Raw genomic sequence first — 15,995 nt, forward strand, 5'->3', positions numbered from 1 at the left:
AACTTTTGATTCTCCTGCCTCTGCCTCTCTGCTGCTGTACCTAAAGATGTTTGCCACATGCTCAGGGACAAAACCAAAAAACCAAAAACCTAACACAGCAAAGGCCAGCTCTTCACTGGCCTGCGATTTCAGTGGAGGGCTAGGAATGAACTAGGCAACTAAGCTGCATCGTCAAACTAGTTTCATAGTCAGGCTTGTAGTGCGCCTTTACGATCCTAGTACTTGGTCAGTGGGAACAGACTATGAGTTCCAGGCTGCAGCCCATGAACGTACAGAGTGTTTTTTGCATGTGGGAAGTCCACAGTGCTTTTAAAGGGAATTGCTTGGATATTGTAGCATCAGTGGGCTCATTACAAAAGCACTACAGACATTGACTTCTATTGCTTGGAACCCAAACCCCATATCACTGTGCTCCCATGAGTAGCCCCAGGGCCATGTGCCAGGGCAGTAACAGAGGCTGAGTCCCATGTATATGGTTCTTTTTGCAGATTTCACCAGCAGTTTGAGTATCACTACACCTGAACAGAGGATCGAAAAAGCTAAAGGGGAAACTGCCTATCTACCCTGCAAGTTTACTCTTGAACCCGAAGACCAGGGACCACTGGACATTGAATGGCTGATATCCCCGTCCGATAACCAGAAAGTGGATCAAGTGGTGAGTTTGATCAATGCTGGTCACTCCATACAGGCCAGTGAGGTTCTCGGATGTGCCCTCACATAGACTGGGTGCAGGGGCCTAGGAGAAAGCAGTCAGCCCGATGCTCAGGTGTGGTGTAAGTGAGGAACACTGTTATACTGTGTTGACACACCCAGAAGACACTGCATATGTAATGCATTAAGGGGCTTGGAGGACCAAGGGAAGCCTCTGAAAGTCTGGGCGTGCACGTGAGGGCAGAGCAGGGAATTGCTGGAGCAGGCGCACAGCAGCGTACGTGCTGTTAGGGACTTGAGTAAAGCACGTTTGTCAAAGAAGTGTAAGATATAATATACTGTAAGGAAGGTATATAGTATTGTTGTTAGAGCCTAGTTTCCATAATTCATCAGGTTAAATGTCCTGGAGCTGGAGAGATGGCTCAGTGGTTAACAGCACTGGCTGCTCTTCCAGAAGTCCCGAGTTCAAATTCCAGCAACCACATGGTGGCTCACAACCGTCTGTAATGGGATCTGATGCCCTCTTCTGGTGTGTGTGAAGACAGCTACAGTGTACTCATATATAAAATAAATAAATAAATAAATAAATAAATAAATAAATAAATAAATAAATAAACCCAGAATTGAGCTCAGACTTTAAATACCTGATGAATTACCTAAGAGGGAAATGAGATCTTTGTTGCTGTTTTGCCTTGTCTCTTATTGATTTGCGTGTCCGTGCACATGCATGTAGCACACTGATGATTCAGTGGTGGTTAGAGAGCAGCTTTGGAAGCTGAGTCTTTCCTTGCATCCTGTGGAGCTGAAGAGCTCATTCTCGGTGATAGGTTCCTCTCCCCAGAACCTTTTCGTAAGACACACAGAACCGATAGAGAGTGGGAGACAAGAGCAGAAACACCAGACCATATCTACTGACAAGTTTCACATTCAGTTTCTATGGAGCATCATGTATTGACTTCATTTGATAGATTTCACTTAACGGGATATTGGAGCAGAGGTAGGGAAGTAAGCTGAGGTTATGAGTATGAAGATGCACTGTTTAGCTGTAAGACCTGAGCACGGGGATGTACGCCTGCCACTCCCTCATCGGGAAAGCAAGGCAGAAGAACGCTGAGGGTAAAGACAGCCTGCACCACATACCGTGACTCTGAGAAAGACTTAAGTTTACTCATTGTCCAGAGAAGAGAAAAGGAAGGGGTTATTTTAAAACTGAAAATGCAAGTCTTCCTTTTAAACGACGGAATGAAGTGCATCCCGGACATGAGTAGTTTCTGATAAACCCAGACATTTGTGGAGGAGGTAAAGCAGCTCTCAGTGTCCTTAGCTGTCAGTGACCAGGGCTATGGATTTCCTCCATTCCGATTGGTCTGGTTGTGTGATCAGACCTGTTCCCAAAGGAAACAAAACCAAACCATAAACCACACCCCCCCACACACACACCCCAAACAAAACCCCAAAGAACAGTTTCCTCCTTTACTCCCTTTACTCTCATCTGCCCGATAGGTTCCCTGGGCTTCTCCATTCTCACTCTTACCCCACCCCCTGCCTCTCGCTCTGAAGATGTCTGCACCCTGAACACTCATTTCTAATAATGGCTGGCACTCCCTTTCCTTGTCCTGCTCAGGAGTCTAAGCCTGCAGGTAACATATAGGATGGTGACGTCTGGGGAGGGTATGTAGAGACCAGGAAGCCTAGTGTGCCCCAAGCCCATAGCCCGTCTGCTCATGGAAAGAGGGTTCCAAGTCTCACAAGCTAAGGATGAAGCACAAGAATTGGGACCCAAGTATGACACTGGGCACTTGGTCTGGAGTTCATTTCTGGACTAAAAACCTGGCCTCAGATTTAGTACACAGCAAACTCCAATGAAAAGGAAGATGGCAGGTATGGGGAGCTCTCTGCAAAAGAGAATGGCTCCGTGGAAGTCGAGCTGTACCATGCATCAGCTGGACTCCTGTTGAGATAGTTAACCTACTAGATGGCGGCTGAGGACTTGAAGTTGGAGAACTGGGCCGGAGAACCGTCTACTTTTATCCTGTGTGACACTGTACCATGTACCCCATCCTGACCACTGTTGGTGGTCCTTAGTTACACAGTCATGCCTGCTTCTGCATGAAGGATATTTTCTGAGAAGACCATCAGATGACTTTTACAATCATTTGGGCAGTATTTAATGTACACACAAACACAAGCGCTGTGGAGTAGTCTTACGGCGTCACCATTGTATATATACAGTCCTGGCTTGACAGAAGCTTCTCTATGCAGCTCATGACTGTGTGTACTTAAGCTTTAATCAGACTCTAAGATGAGCATGGTTATGCTTATGAACGTGAGGAAACAGGCTCAGAGATGTGAAGGAACAAGCCCAGTGTCACACAGCTAGTAGTTGGAATTTGAACCCAGAATTCGGCAGTTCTCATACCTCTTTTTTTTTTTTCTTTTTCTTTTCTCTTTTTTCGGAGCTGGGGACTGAACCCAGGGCCTTGCGCTTGCTAGGCAAGCGCTCTACCACTGAGCTAAATCCCCAACCCCCTCATACCTCTTTTTTTATCCAGTGTTATTTTAATGTTATTTTTGCATTTTATTTTAACATTGGGCGAGGAAGATACTCTTGTATGTTATTTCCCCCATATTATTCAGATAAGAGAGTCCCCTGGGGCTGTCCCAGCTGTGACTTTTGTTTTCCTTTACACTGTCCTTCCTTGTCTCCCATGTCCCATAAAAACATTTCCTCACATGGCAGAGAAGGGACATATGTCATAGCCACCTCTTAGGAGAATTTAATGAAATACTGCATGCACAAGATACTTGTCATCTTGGAAATAATATAGAAACATTAGTCACATACTGTGCCAAGGGAAAACAGGTCTGACTGATGTGAAGCTGCGACAAGAGTCAGCACTGTTTTAGGCTAACTGTTAAAGGGGGACAGTCACGTTGCAAGGAGAGATCAGTGAAGACAAGTAAAATCATCAGGTAAGTGCTACTTGTACATTTCTTAACCAGTCCTTAGGAAAACACCAAGGTTTACAAGGCCGCTCACTGTGGGCACACTCGTGTCTGGTGAGCTGTGTATGACTAAATGAGCTTCTGAGGTACAGTTATTTGAACACGAGTGACACGTTTGATAGACAGGACATTGGCATCTTGTTTGTGAATGTTGTGAAGTTGGTGAATGTTGATTGATGTTGAAAGTGGGTGTGGCCAGACGGAAGCTAGGTAATGGGCAGTGTGTTCAGGCCAAGTGCGGGCACCCTCCTACGTGTACTCAACAAACTGACCTTGAATGGGACCTGGTGACAGGCACCTACCATACATAAAAAGGGTGTGTGGACTCAGGGTGGGGTGGACTTGCTAGAGGAGTCAAATACAGAAAAACCCAGAGGTTCCTTCAGAAAAGAAGATCCTTGGGAGACATTTTCCAGTTATACTGCACATAATTGGCATCTGAGTCAAGAAATTTGTGTCGATTATAGTTGTGTTGGGTTTTTTGTTTCTGTTTGTGGAGAGGGCACATCCTGTGACCCTGTTCCTCTTTTGTTTCCCACTAGAAATGGGGCAAAGAACTACACCTCAGCCCAGTATCCCTTAAGTTTCTCCTCCCTTGTGTGTTTGGAGAGTCGCTGTCTTCCAAACACACGGTTTCCCTGCTTTTGCATTTCAAATTAACACTGGGGAGAAAAAGATATTCTTGTATGTTACTTTCCGCCCGTACTACTCAGATAAGAGAGTCACCTGGAGCTGGCCCAGCTGTGACCCTGTTGTTTGTGTCTGGTTACCATTCTTTGGCCTTTGAGTCTCAGGATAAGAACAAAGGATCTTATTGCGAAATGAGAACAATATGAAATGAGGTGGGTTTTTTTTTTTAATCTCCTTTTCTTATTTTGCTTTCAGATCATTTTGTATTCTGGAGACAAAATTTATGATAACTACTATCCGGATCTGAAAGGACGAGTACACTTTACGAGTAACGACGTCAAGTCTGGTGACGCATCGATAAATGTGACCAATCTGCAGTTGTCCGATATTGGCACTTACCAGTGCAAAGTGAAGAAAGCTCCTGGGGTTGCAAATAGAAAATTTCTGCTGACAGTTCTTGGTAAGTTATCGTTCCACATTGTCCATGGGGGATCCTTGGTGACAGGGAAAGTGGCTACCACTTATAGGAGTAGTGCTCATGGAGCACAAAGCTGGCTTCACACAGAAGTACTTCTGATATTCTTGGACAGCAGAGAGCAGCTAGTCTCTCTTTTTTCGGATGGAGAAAGGATGAGGACTGCCTACTTTGTAAAGGTTAGGAAGTAGACAGACCCCCTGCTATGGTTTGAGTGTGCTGTGGACAAAGAACTCCCTGAGGCTTAGGAAGCGGGTGGAGCGTTTAGGTAATTAGGGGGGGAGCTTCCACTCTGAGGGATGCTGTGCTTCAGTGATGCTCCCGTGTGGTAGTCGGTGTGGTAGTCGATGAGCTTCCTTCACTGCTTCAGGGCTTTCTTCTTCAAATGCCAGTTTGGTTGGTCCTGAAGAGCTTACTGGGAGCCAAGCAGACCCAGTTGTTACTGTTTTTGGACCTACAGAACTATAGGACAAAGACAACCTTCCTTTAAAATAGTGATCGAGCTTCCCCTTCAGATATTTTGTTACAGCAAGAGAAAACTAAAATGAAGTTGACCAAGCCAGGAGTTTCCTTAACTGGTGTGAGATATTTTTTTCCTCTTCAGAAATTTCTCTGAGAATTAAACCTTTGCATTTCCTTTGACTTCAGCCTATCATGGTGAAACAAAGACTTAATTATCATTAAGCCTAAGACCTCATTCAGCTTTAAGATGCTTTTGTGCTTTAACCCTTTTCTTTCTTAAGGATAGATGAGATTTCTATGATTAGTTACTCAGAGTATTTATTTATTTGTAATTTTTAAGACTTAAATTATGTGTATGCAGATGTCTGTGTGTGCAGCATACGTACGTGCCAATGCCCGTGTAGGCCAGAGGCATCAGATCCCCATGCAGTTGGAGTTACGGGCAGTTAGTGACTGTGAGAGGTGCATGCTGGGTATGGAACTTGGGTTGTCTGTAAGAGCTGTAACACATACGCCTGTCCACTGAGCCACCTCTCCAGCCCCACATACTGGGATGTTTCGGCTGGCGGAGATGTGCTGTGGTAGAATGATTGGAATACAAACTCAGATTATTTACCTCCTTGTTACCGCTGCTTTGGTTCTTCCACTGAGAGGATTAGACCGTTGCTGGGGTGCCTGGTAGCTTTCCTTGGAGACTTACAAAGGTGATGCTTCAACATCTTAGTAAGCTGTCACACTCAAAACTCGGTCATCCATCTTTAGAATCTGAAACAGTGTGTGCAGTTAATCTTCTCAAATTAGGAGGCTCTGAAAGGCTGTGACTCTGTGTCTAAAGCTTTCTATAACTCTATGTCCAAAACTTCCTTGTGATAGATTGTACACAATGTGCGCTAACTTCGTGACGTAAACACGGCTGTCAGCTCTCTGTATTGCGGTACTGATGTGCCTGTCTTGTGTGTGTCAGGGAGACTCGCTTTTTGTCGGAAATGTGGGTTGCGAGCATTACTTAAGACACTCTTGGAAATAATGAAGCAAGACATTTTTACCTCTTGGCAGGCTCTAGACTTGTTTTGGTTTAGGAAGAGCAAGTGTTGCTGGCCAGGGCCTCCTCTAGAGCCTCCTGTGTGAGCAGACGGGCTAGAAGGAGTGACTGCAATTGCTTTGCATTCCAAAAGTAACTGCAGAGGTTGGCTTGGCTGTTGGTCACTTCACTGACTTGGCACGCAAGGGGTCCCCGTCTTAAATCGGATCCATATTAACATTCCGTCTTAAATTGGCTTTAGCTAAAAGTATTCTTTATGATGTAAAAGGACCCACAGAAGGGAATATGGTGTCATAGGAAACACTAGCTATGTTTCTCTCACGGAAACATGGACTGACCTCTTTATGTTTGTAAACTGCGTAAGCTGGCGACTGTTTCTTTAAACAGTGGTCCGAACTCTTATTCAGACCCTGATGTGGCTCTGTGACTCTGGGGACCACCTACTTACCTGGACATCTTTCGGAGTCCAGGTCCATGGAGAGTGTTTCCCACTGGTATGCATATGCTTCATGAAGTGACAGACAGCTGTCTATCAAACTTTGGGAAAAGGTACAGTGGGGCTGATGGGATTTGCATTGCTGTTCCCAGAACGAGTGGACGGAACAGCGCTGATGGCCAGGCGGCTAAGCACAATCACCGTCTCGGCAGGAATGGCCCTTAAAATCTAGTGAGTGTGTGTGTGTGTGTGTGTGTGTGTGTGTGTGTGTGTGTGTGTGTGTTCCAGCTCTCACTTTTATTCATAATGGTGGAAAACTCACATAGGACAGAAAGCGTGAGAATGAACTTAGACTGGGGGAAAATCAATAACATTGGCATTTATCAGTCCGGGAAGACAGATGGTAAAGCCAGCCACAGAGTTCATAGGAAGCATTGTTTTCCCCAAGGTCTTAGAGGAAAGTGAAAATAATGACTTAGTGTTTGGCCAGCATTGCACATCCCTCCTTCACTAGGGTACTAACTACTCATGGGTCCTTCCTCCTGACAGACCCCTACTCCATGTTCAGTCCCCACTCTCCTCCTCTTCCTTCAGAAGTAGCTACCTGGGGGCCGATGTCTGCTTTTTTTGAGAGTATCCCCAAATCCTTTATGGATGTTTGCCTCTTGTGTGTGGTGATCACAGTTCCCTGGCTCTCCCTTCTGACTTTAAAGACCACACACTGGGTCCTGGAGAGCTTGGGTAAGGAGACCTTAGAGGTGTCCCCCAAGCACGGGCTCATCAGTAGATGAAAGGGAAGGCACACTTGGCTCGTGCTGATGGCAGCGGAACAGTGAGCAGCGTTTAGCACGCATGATTACTGATACACACATTGTGCTTTATTCTCAAAAACTCAAGGAATAAAAGACCAAAGAGAAAGGAACTAACCTTACTATTCAAGTCATGATTCCAGAAAGAGAAAAGATCGTGGACCAGTGATAGAAATCTGATGAGCCAGTTTGAAGCGAGGCGTCTGCTGCCACCAGGAGAGAACTTGAGAAAAGTTATGACTCCTGCTTACTGGGTATCCAGTTAACCCTTCCTATCCTTGGGTTTCACATCCTCACACTGAGCAGACCACAGATCAAAAAACATTTGGAAACATCTTTGTATAATGTACATACAGACTTAATGATTTTCCCCCAGTTATAATCATTATAACAACTATGTATCATTTACATTGTAATAAATATTACAAGCAATCGATAGGGAATTTCAAGCCTAACCAGGAATGGTCGGTCAAGTGAAATACTATGTCACTTTATGTAAGGCATTGAGAAGCCTCATATTTATGTACCCATAGGGCCTGAAACCAATTACCTACTAAAGTACTGAACAACGACAATATAAACACATTTGTTAAACCCACTTGACTGACATCTTAATTTTATCCCGTAAACGGCATGCCTCATGAGGTGCAGAACAGCCTGCCACGGTAGTAGGCCAGAGTTGGGGTGAGTTGCAGGTAATGAGGTTAGTTGTTTCTCTAAATCATCGCTCAGAGGTCTGGAAGATAACCTCCCATTTACCTTTTATGACTCTGCTGTCTGAACGGATTGAATTCATGTAAGTGCATAGTGTTAAGTGGTCTGTGCTGCACTGAGCGGATCGTCCCGGGGATCAGTAATTGATAAGTGTCCTGATTGTCCAGTAACGACACCTAGAGAGACATGACTTGGCTGCATTTCAAGGACAGAGACTGGGTAAGGAACGGAGGGGAGCTTTCTGGGAGCATCATCACCAGCCGCATCATCCCCGCTTTTTTGACATGTGCCTATGGAATGGCCAAGCTGAGCTGCATCTGAGATGCACCGAACTTTATGCAGTGGCTGCTTGCCTGAGCTCATGTCCTGTTTGTGTTTGACGAGGCTGTGTAAGCTGGTTTGACAATATACCATTCTCCTTTCCCTTGTCCATTCTGAGCCCCATGCTGGCTGATAAAGGGTGAGTGGCTATGCGTCATCCTCTGTGCTTAAGGGGCTTACGTAGTCCATTAGAGAGACAAATCCATTCTCTTGGGCAGAGCTGTAATTTCTTTCCTTTCCTCTCAGTTAAGCCTTCAGGTACAAGGTGCTTCGTGGATGGCTCGGGAGAGATTGGAAATGACTTCAAGCTAAAGTGTGAACCCAAAGAAGGTTCCCTCCCACTGCAGTATGAATGGCAGAAATTGTCAGATTCCCAGAAAATGCCTACTCCATGGCTAGCAGGTACTGCTCTCGTTTAGGTACCAAAATGGTGCCCCTGTGTCGCTGACTTACATTTAAACCTAGTGGTGTTTAAATTCCCTGTTCTATATAGAATAATCCAGATTACCATGAAAATTATCCAGTATCTTATAATTACAACCAAGTCTCCTCAAAGAAGAAATATTTCTATAAAGATTTCACCTTACGCATTTTGTAATTGGTGACTGTGGTAAATCTTTCGTAATGTTGAGAACTAGGCACGGTCACAAGTCAGTGGGGAAAGTACCAGAGTGTAATCATGGTGGTTCTGCCTGGGTTCTTACTGTTGTTCCAGTAACTTACCCATGTAAGTTTAAACCAAACCTACGTAATGGGACATGAGCTAAAAAGTTACAACTTGGCTAAATGTAACCATTCATGTGATCATTGTAGCTGCTGTGCAGCAGACCAACCACCTTGCTTTAGCTGAGGCTGTGCCCGAGGGGATATAGTAACTGTAAGCTTGCTTATAGGACCTGCAAGATGGTTGTATGAATTCTGGAGATGTGCATCATCTGCTCCTGGCAGTTTTTCTGCACCCAGAATTATCTGTCTTTTAACTACATTGCCAAACTTATGTGAAGTAAACTTCACACAAATTAGTGTTATTAAAAACTGACAGCAATCCATCCTGTAAAAGCAAATCTACTCTCCCCCTGCTTTTCTTTCATAGAAATGACTTCACCGGTTATATCTGTGAAAAATGCCAGTTCTGAGTATTCTGGGACCTACAGTTGCACAGTCCAAAACAGAGTGGGCTCTGATCAGTGTATGCTACGACTAGATGTTGTCCCTCGTAAGTACATTCTCTCACATGCTTCACCTCTGTTAGCTCTCATGGCCTTGTTCAGCATACCCAGTGAGGGTCTCTGATGGCAAGGATGCTCTCCCTCATTGGACACTCTAGGCGTTTGCTCATTTTCCTCGTTCATGCAGAAGAGAAGATATGATGGTTTTATCAATAAAACCGTCACTTAGGAGATGAAAGTTGTCAAATCAGCTTTGGTCCACTATTTAGCCATTAAAGTTATGAAGCTTATGACATTTCTGTGTGCTAATCTAGACAGGTTGCACTCAGATTCCATCAGTTTTTAAATTTTGGTGATATGTGTCATTCAAAAGAAAATAACTTTTATACATTTTCCTTGCTAGACAAAAGCTTTGATGATCTCTTTTAAAAATTAATATATGCAATGATTCTGTCGGTCTCTTTCTACACACACACACACACACACACACACACACACACACACACACACACTCTTTCAGTACTAAGCCCCCATGTGGTGGGTTTTCTTACTCCTTCTAATTCTGTTGCAATCTCACGCTAGCCTCCAACAGAGCTGGAACGATCGCGGGAGCTGTCATAGGGACGCTGCTTGCCCTTGTGCTCATCGGGGCCATCCTCTTCTGCTGTCATAAAAAACGCAGAGAAGAGAAGTACGAGAAGGAAGTGCATCACGACATCAGGTAATCAAGTGAAACTAGACTGGACAGGTGTATAACAGTTCCATCCCCAGAACCTCCGTTCCGAGGCACTCTGGTGAACTAAGGTATTGTGAAAAGTGCGTGAACGCTTTGATTCCTCCCTTCAAATCCCCGCCAAGCATGTGTGTTCAGATGTCTGACCACTTCCAGCAGCACTGTGAAACCTTCACAGTTTCTTGTCCTGTTTTTAGAATCACAGCCAAGTGTGTGTCTCAGGAAGACCTGCTGTTTCCTGTGAAAAGACCTCGTGGTCACTAAGTGGCATGGGTAGTTTGTGGAACTGGTAATGGAGTTTTAGTTTTTCTTCTTGGGACAGTCTCACCGTGTTGCCCAAACTGCCCTTGAAGTCATAATCATAGAGTTCTGCTAAGTGGTGGGGTCTCGGGTGTCACTACCAGACATAGCTTTATTTTCTCAAATATTCTAAATGGGAAGATTTTAACTAGGGTTATACTTTAAAAAATAAGAACACATGACTTACACAGCTTAACAACTTGGAAATTGTTGTTAGTTAGGTCAGGAGATTGGAGACCTGAACGCTTGTTGTTTAAGATGCACCCAAAGTTATTCAGGTTTATTTATATTCTGTGTCCATGCTTGATGAAAATTCTCAGGCACCAATTTTCAGGTTTTGAAAACAAAATATGTAGTTTTTGGCTGACATCTTAAGAGGGCTTTTACAGCAAAAAGGAATTCTTTCTTTCCTTTGGGGGTATGTTTATGTGTCAATGCTTTAAGTATTAATGATATGGCTTAACATAATCATCAATGCTAGGAGATGAAACTGAAATGTCTTCCTCATCATACATTACAAAACATGCATTTGTACAAAAGCCACAGCTCAATTACTGCTCCTTACGGTCTGACCACGGTAATGAATTGAGACAGGCACACAGTTAACGAGGTGAAGTCTCACTCCGCTCACTGTTTGCATTGTCCTTACCCATGCTTTGTAGCTTACATAACTGTAAGGTTTTAGAGGTGAGCGTTCATTTTTAGCATGTACTGGGCGCTTTGTTTTCCAGGGAAGATGTGCCTCCTCCGAAGAGTCGGACATCCACCGCCAGGAGCTACATCGGCAGCAACCATTCCTCCCTGGGGTCCATGTCCCCTTCCAACATGGAAGGGTATTCCAAGACCCAGTATAACCAAGTCCCCAGTGAAGACTTTGAACGTGCTCCTCAGAGTCCGACTCTGGCACCCGCTAAGGTAGCTGCCCCTAATCTAAGTCGAATGGGAGCGGTTCCTGTGATGATCCCAGCACAGAGCAAGGATGGGTCTATAGTATAGAATTCTGCACCTCTCTTCTCCGCTTTCCATGGTTCGATTCTTCTCTTGACATATCAGTACTTATTCTAAATTTTGTTAACAGTAGCCCATGTATATGTATGTGTGTGTATATATGTGTAAGTATGTATACATACATACACATATATACATAAACACACACACACACACACACACACACACACACACACGTGAAGAAATTTATAAGGAACATGCTCCGTAAGAATTTTTGGTTATAGTAAATAATAAAGGCTGAAGAGTAATGACATTGACCAACTGGAAATTTTACCAAGTTGATTTCTAAGGGCACCTAAACAATAATGCCCTTATATCCTGAGAAAGATATAGCACTTTGAGTATGATGTCATGGGTCAAGAAATTTGTGAATTTACGGACGTACCAAGTTGATTCTTGAACCATCTGAAAACGATACTTTGTAGTTCCTACCATTATTTGTAGGGTATCTGTCTCATTTATTTATGTCTCTCAAAAAGAAATCCATGGAAAAACCTACTTAATGTAAGAATTTGTTTTTATAGTCTGAAGTGTATTCCATTATTTGTAAGAGTAGGAGACCTGACAGTGTTTTAAAAATGCCTAGTTTTATTTCTAAGTCTTTCACGATCACTGATGACACGATTTCTTTTCTTTCTTTTTTTCTTTTGTTGTTTTGAGATTGGGCCTCAGTGTGTTCGTTGCCTAGGCTGGCCTCAAATCATGATCCTCCTGCTTCAGCTTCTTGAATGCTGGGCTGACTAGTCTGTATCAGTTCCTTAAGTATTTAACCTAGAGACTACAGCAGCCACAGAAAGTAGTAACCTTTTGTGCACTACAAAAAGAAGCACCTTTCAGCTTCGGTAGCATTTGCCTCTGCTACACACAGAGGTGAAACACTCGATGCTCCACGGGTCGGGGGAGGAAGAGGAGGAGGAGCGACGCGGAGGTCTGCGCCTCGGGGCCTGTGGACCTCAGCAGAACTGACCAGGCAGAGTGGGAGTGCCAGGTTTATCAGTCTGCAGCTAAACACTGGCCTTCTATTTTAGGTGATGTTTTTGCAATTGGGAAGGAAGGAAGGAAACAAGGAAGGAAGGAGGTAGGGAAGGAAGGAAAACTGTTAATTCTCTTATCTGACAGTAATGGATGAGAATTCTTAAATTATTTTTAAATTTGTGTTTTTGTTTTGTCGTAGACCGTACTGCATAGTTTAAGTTATAGAAACATATAATCTAGACTTTTGATTTGGAGTGCGGTTCCTGGAGGCTATTTTTCTCAGAGTCAATGAACAAATATATTTGAGGCAAGTTAAGTGTCTTCCACTAGTCCTGAATTCCGGACTTGGGCAGTGTGCTTGGTGACCTGCGGCCAAACCTGCCTCCCTCTAGTGGTCAGAAATCAAGTTTGAGTCTTAGTTTTGTGAAAGTGACTTACTCTTAAAAGAAATTTAAAAAGGAGTAAAGGGAATACTCCTATCTGCCAAATGTATTAAATATAGTTTTCGTAGGAAAAAAAAAGTGAATTTATTGTATATCCCTTAAGATTGTGAGGGAGTGTGTGTAGAGTGTAATGAGCCAGCATTTTCTTTATAGTAGATAAGGTCTGTTATAAAAGATTTCATTAACTAACTACAAAGCCTTTCCCCTAGGGAACTGGTCTCTGTTAATCTCTTCAGGTGCTGTGCTTGTAAATGCTACATTATAAATTAACGTTGGCATGCATTTACGGTTAGGCAGAATGTTGTGTATCCTTTTTAATGGTGAGTTTAAACCGAATGTCCATGTAATGGATTAGTGTACAGTTTTACATATTCGGAGGCATTTTTTAAAAGTAGGTTTAAACCTCACATAAAACTACTTTTTATATTTGTGTTGTTCTCATCTGTGCCTTTTTAGGTAATTTAATTTCTACAGTGACTTTATGGTGCCTATGAGCTAGCTATCACCTACCTGAAAGGTGCTTAGAGGTGAGGGTACTGTTTTCAAAAGCACATCACTGTGGCTCCCTTCTCCCCCGAGTCTCAGTCTTGCCTTTTCTCCTCTGCTCTTTTTGATGTCACTTAAGCGATATCATTGTTTATTAGGATTGAAAAGACATTCACACCCTCAGTACACTTTGGCCGTGTTTCTAGTTTATAACCATAGCCACGTTTGACTCTTAGATGTTTGGCATTTTTATAAGATATTACAAGAATAAATTGGAATGTAGAGCTTAATGGTTTTTAGGTAATGAAGAAGATGCTAGGTAGAAATTACTACAAAGGCAGATGTGTGGAATCTTTTCCTTTCCATAGACTTTGTATTTATTGAAAGGCAAACAAAACCCAGAGTATCCAACTATCTTTAGTCCAGATTTGTAGCAACTATAATCTGAAAGAGAAACTTGTTTAAAAACAAACAAAACAAAACAAAACACTGTGAAAACCAACAGGCCTGGAGGGTATACAATTAGCGACATAGTTAAATTTTAGGCTTTGGTCTGCAGCTCTTCTCATTGAAGTCTCAGTTTACCCAAAGGTCAGACAAGTACTAGTAATTTCCCCAACAATTCTCACTGATTGTAGTTGAACCAGGGAGCAAGTATTTGCTCTAGAAGTCAACTAGTCAACAGCTCATGGACTTGGTTGGTGTAATCTTATCTAGAGATCCAGTTCAGGGCCAGCTCTGTCCTCACAGCAGAGGTTTGGATCCCACTCTCTACGTGAGACTTAACACACATGTTAATGTTCCCCGGGGTAATCTGGAGAGAAGTGCCACCACAGATTCCATAGTCTGTGTTCTGAATACAGAACAGCTATGAGTTTTATTATTATTGATAACCTCAGTAGCATTTTCCTGATCGAAAGCCTCCCCTGCTGCTCAGTCTGCTGTTGAGTTCCATCATTCCCAGTTAAATAGACAAACACTTCCTTAACTTCGAGTTACCGACCAAGGATTTGTTAGTATGGAAACACAGACCGAGTGTGTTTACTAGGAGAATCCATATAGATTATGGAGATGCCTAGTTTCTGTTACATGTGACTGTGCACATGTATGATCCCAGAACTCACAGGCACAGGAAGATCATGGATTTGAGGCCAGTAGCCAGTTCAAAACAAGGCTGCACTGAGAGCTCCAAGACCTGGACATTGACCTCATTAGTACAGTAATTTGACTGAGGTTTGACTCTAAGTTCTTTTAAGAAATGAACTTGAGCCTGTGCCCTGGGGATTCGACTATGTGGAGAGGCAAGTGAACTTTTTGACTAACAAGAGCTCAGTGCATGGAGTTGGCTGTTCTTTCCTGTGTGACTTATTAAATAACTACTGTCTCTGTGTACAGCATGTAAATTTGAAGCTATGTGAATGTTCGTAGGGTTCTGTTTTTTTCTAAAATATTTTCAACAGTGTTTAGAGTGCTCTCAGCTGCCTTATTTCAGTGTGAACAGAAAATGTTCCTACTTTATGTGGTGAATGCTTTAAATGTGTCACTTACAGAATAGTGTGTAGGAAAAGGCTGGCACAATTTTAAGTGGTTTGCAACATTATTATATATGTACATATATGTTTATAACATTCTTGTGTTTCATAGTATAAATGTTCAGGGCAAGTTTTAATATTTCAAATGCCTCTGGATATTCCAGCAATAAAGGCAAAATGTTCTGCAGTCAAATTTCTCGTTTGCCTACTTTTGACACTAAAATAATCTGTATTTGAGCAAGGTTCCTTTTGAAAATATTACAGAAAGAGGGAATAAATACATTTGTGAATTGTGGTTTTTTTCTCCTTTAGGAAGGCCAGCCATTTGTTTACCTTCCAGAACTTGACCCTAAGCTCTAAGTTCAAGCTTAAAAAATATGTCCCAGTTTGTAATTTAGAGATAGAGGCCATCCGTTGAGCTTGGCATTTATTCAGACACTAACAAGTCTGCCGAAGTTGAGCTTTGGGAGTTCTGCTAATTTGTCTAATGACACAGGTGCTAAGAGAACCACAATTCACCAATTGACCTTTCTTGTTCCTAATTGTGAATTTTGGCAATAAACACAGTTGTATTAAGAATACTAATTTGACACCCACATTTGCAAAGTATTGATAGTGTCAGTTTCAGATCTTGTATTTCAGATATCTGGCTTACATACCCAACGATGCAGATTTTAAAGTTTGTAAGAACAACTTTGTTTAAAAACAGAAACTTGCTCTTAGCTTTGTGACCGTGTACTTTTGAAATAAAACGAAGAAAGTCGTCCCCTGCCTTGTGGTGTGGCTTTATTTTGCTTTGACAG

General features: G+C 42.9%; 1 protein-coding gene and 1 long non-coding RNA gene across 3 annotated transcripts in view; one reads left to right on the forward strand and one right to left on the reverse strand.

The window, feature by feature from the left end:
* Cxadr (CXADR, Ig-like cell adhesion molecule) overlaps positions 1-15,995 on the forward strand; it is a 47,213-nt gene that overhangs the window by 21,797 nt on the left and 9,421 nt on the right. Inside the window, exons 2-7 of one of the 2 annotated variants that reach the window (NM_053570.2) lie at positions 489-655; positions 4,543-4,747; positions 8,793-8,948; positions 9,640-9,762; positions 10,298-10,436; positions 11,480-11,663. In NM_053570.2, the coding sequence (NP_446022.1) occupies positions 489-655; positions 4,543-4,747; positions 8,793-8,948; positions 9,640-9,762; positions 10,298-10,436; positions 11,480-11,663 (974 nt within the window). Of the gene's footprint in view, positions 1-488; positions 656-4,542; positions 4,748-8,792; positions 8,949-9,639; positions 9,763-10,297; positions 10,437-11,479; positions 15,958-15,995 lie in introns of those variants that run through there. The other variant, NM_001399207.1, reaches the window with a different exon arrangement.
* LOC134481050 (uncharacterized) lies at positions 4,630-5,811 on the reverse strand. Its single transcript, XR_010056238.1, has 2 exons — positions 5,611-5,811; positions 4,630-5,224 (listed from the first exon to the last, which is right to left on the reverse strand). It is a non-coding gene; the product is annotated as an uncharacterized LOC134481050 (long non-coding RNA).

Source organism: Rattus norvegicus, chromosome 11 (assembly GCF_036323735.1).
Source record: "Rattus norvegicus strain BN/NHsdMcwi chromosome 11, GRCr8, whole genome shotgun sequence".
In the NCBI taxonomy this organism is placed as follows: domain Eukaryota; kingdom Metazoa; phylum Chordata; class Mammalia; order Rodentia; family Muridae; genus Rattus; species Rattus norvegicus.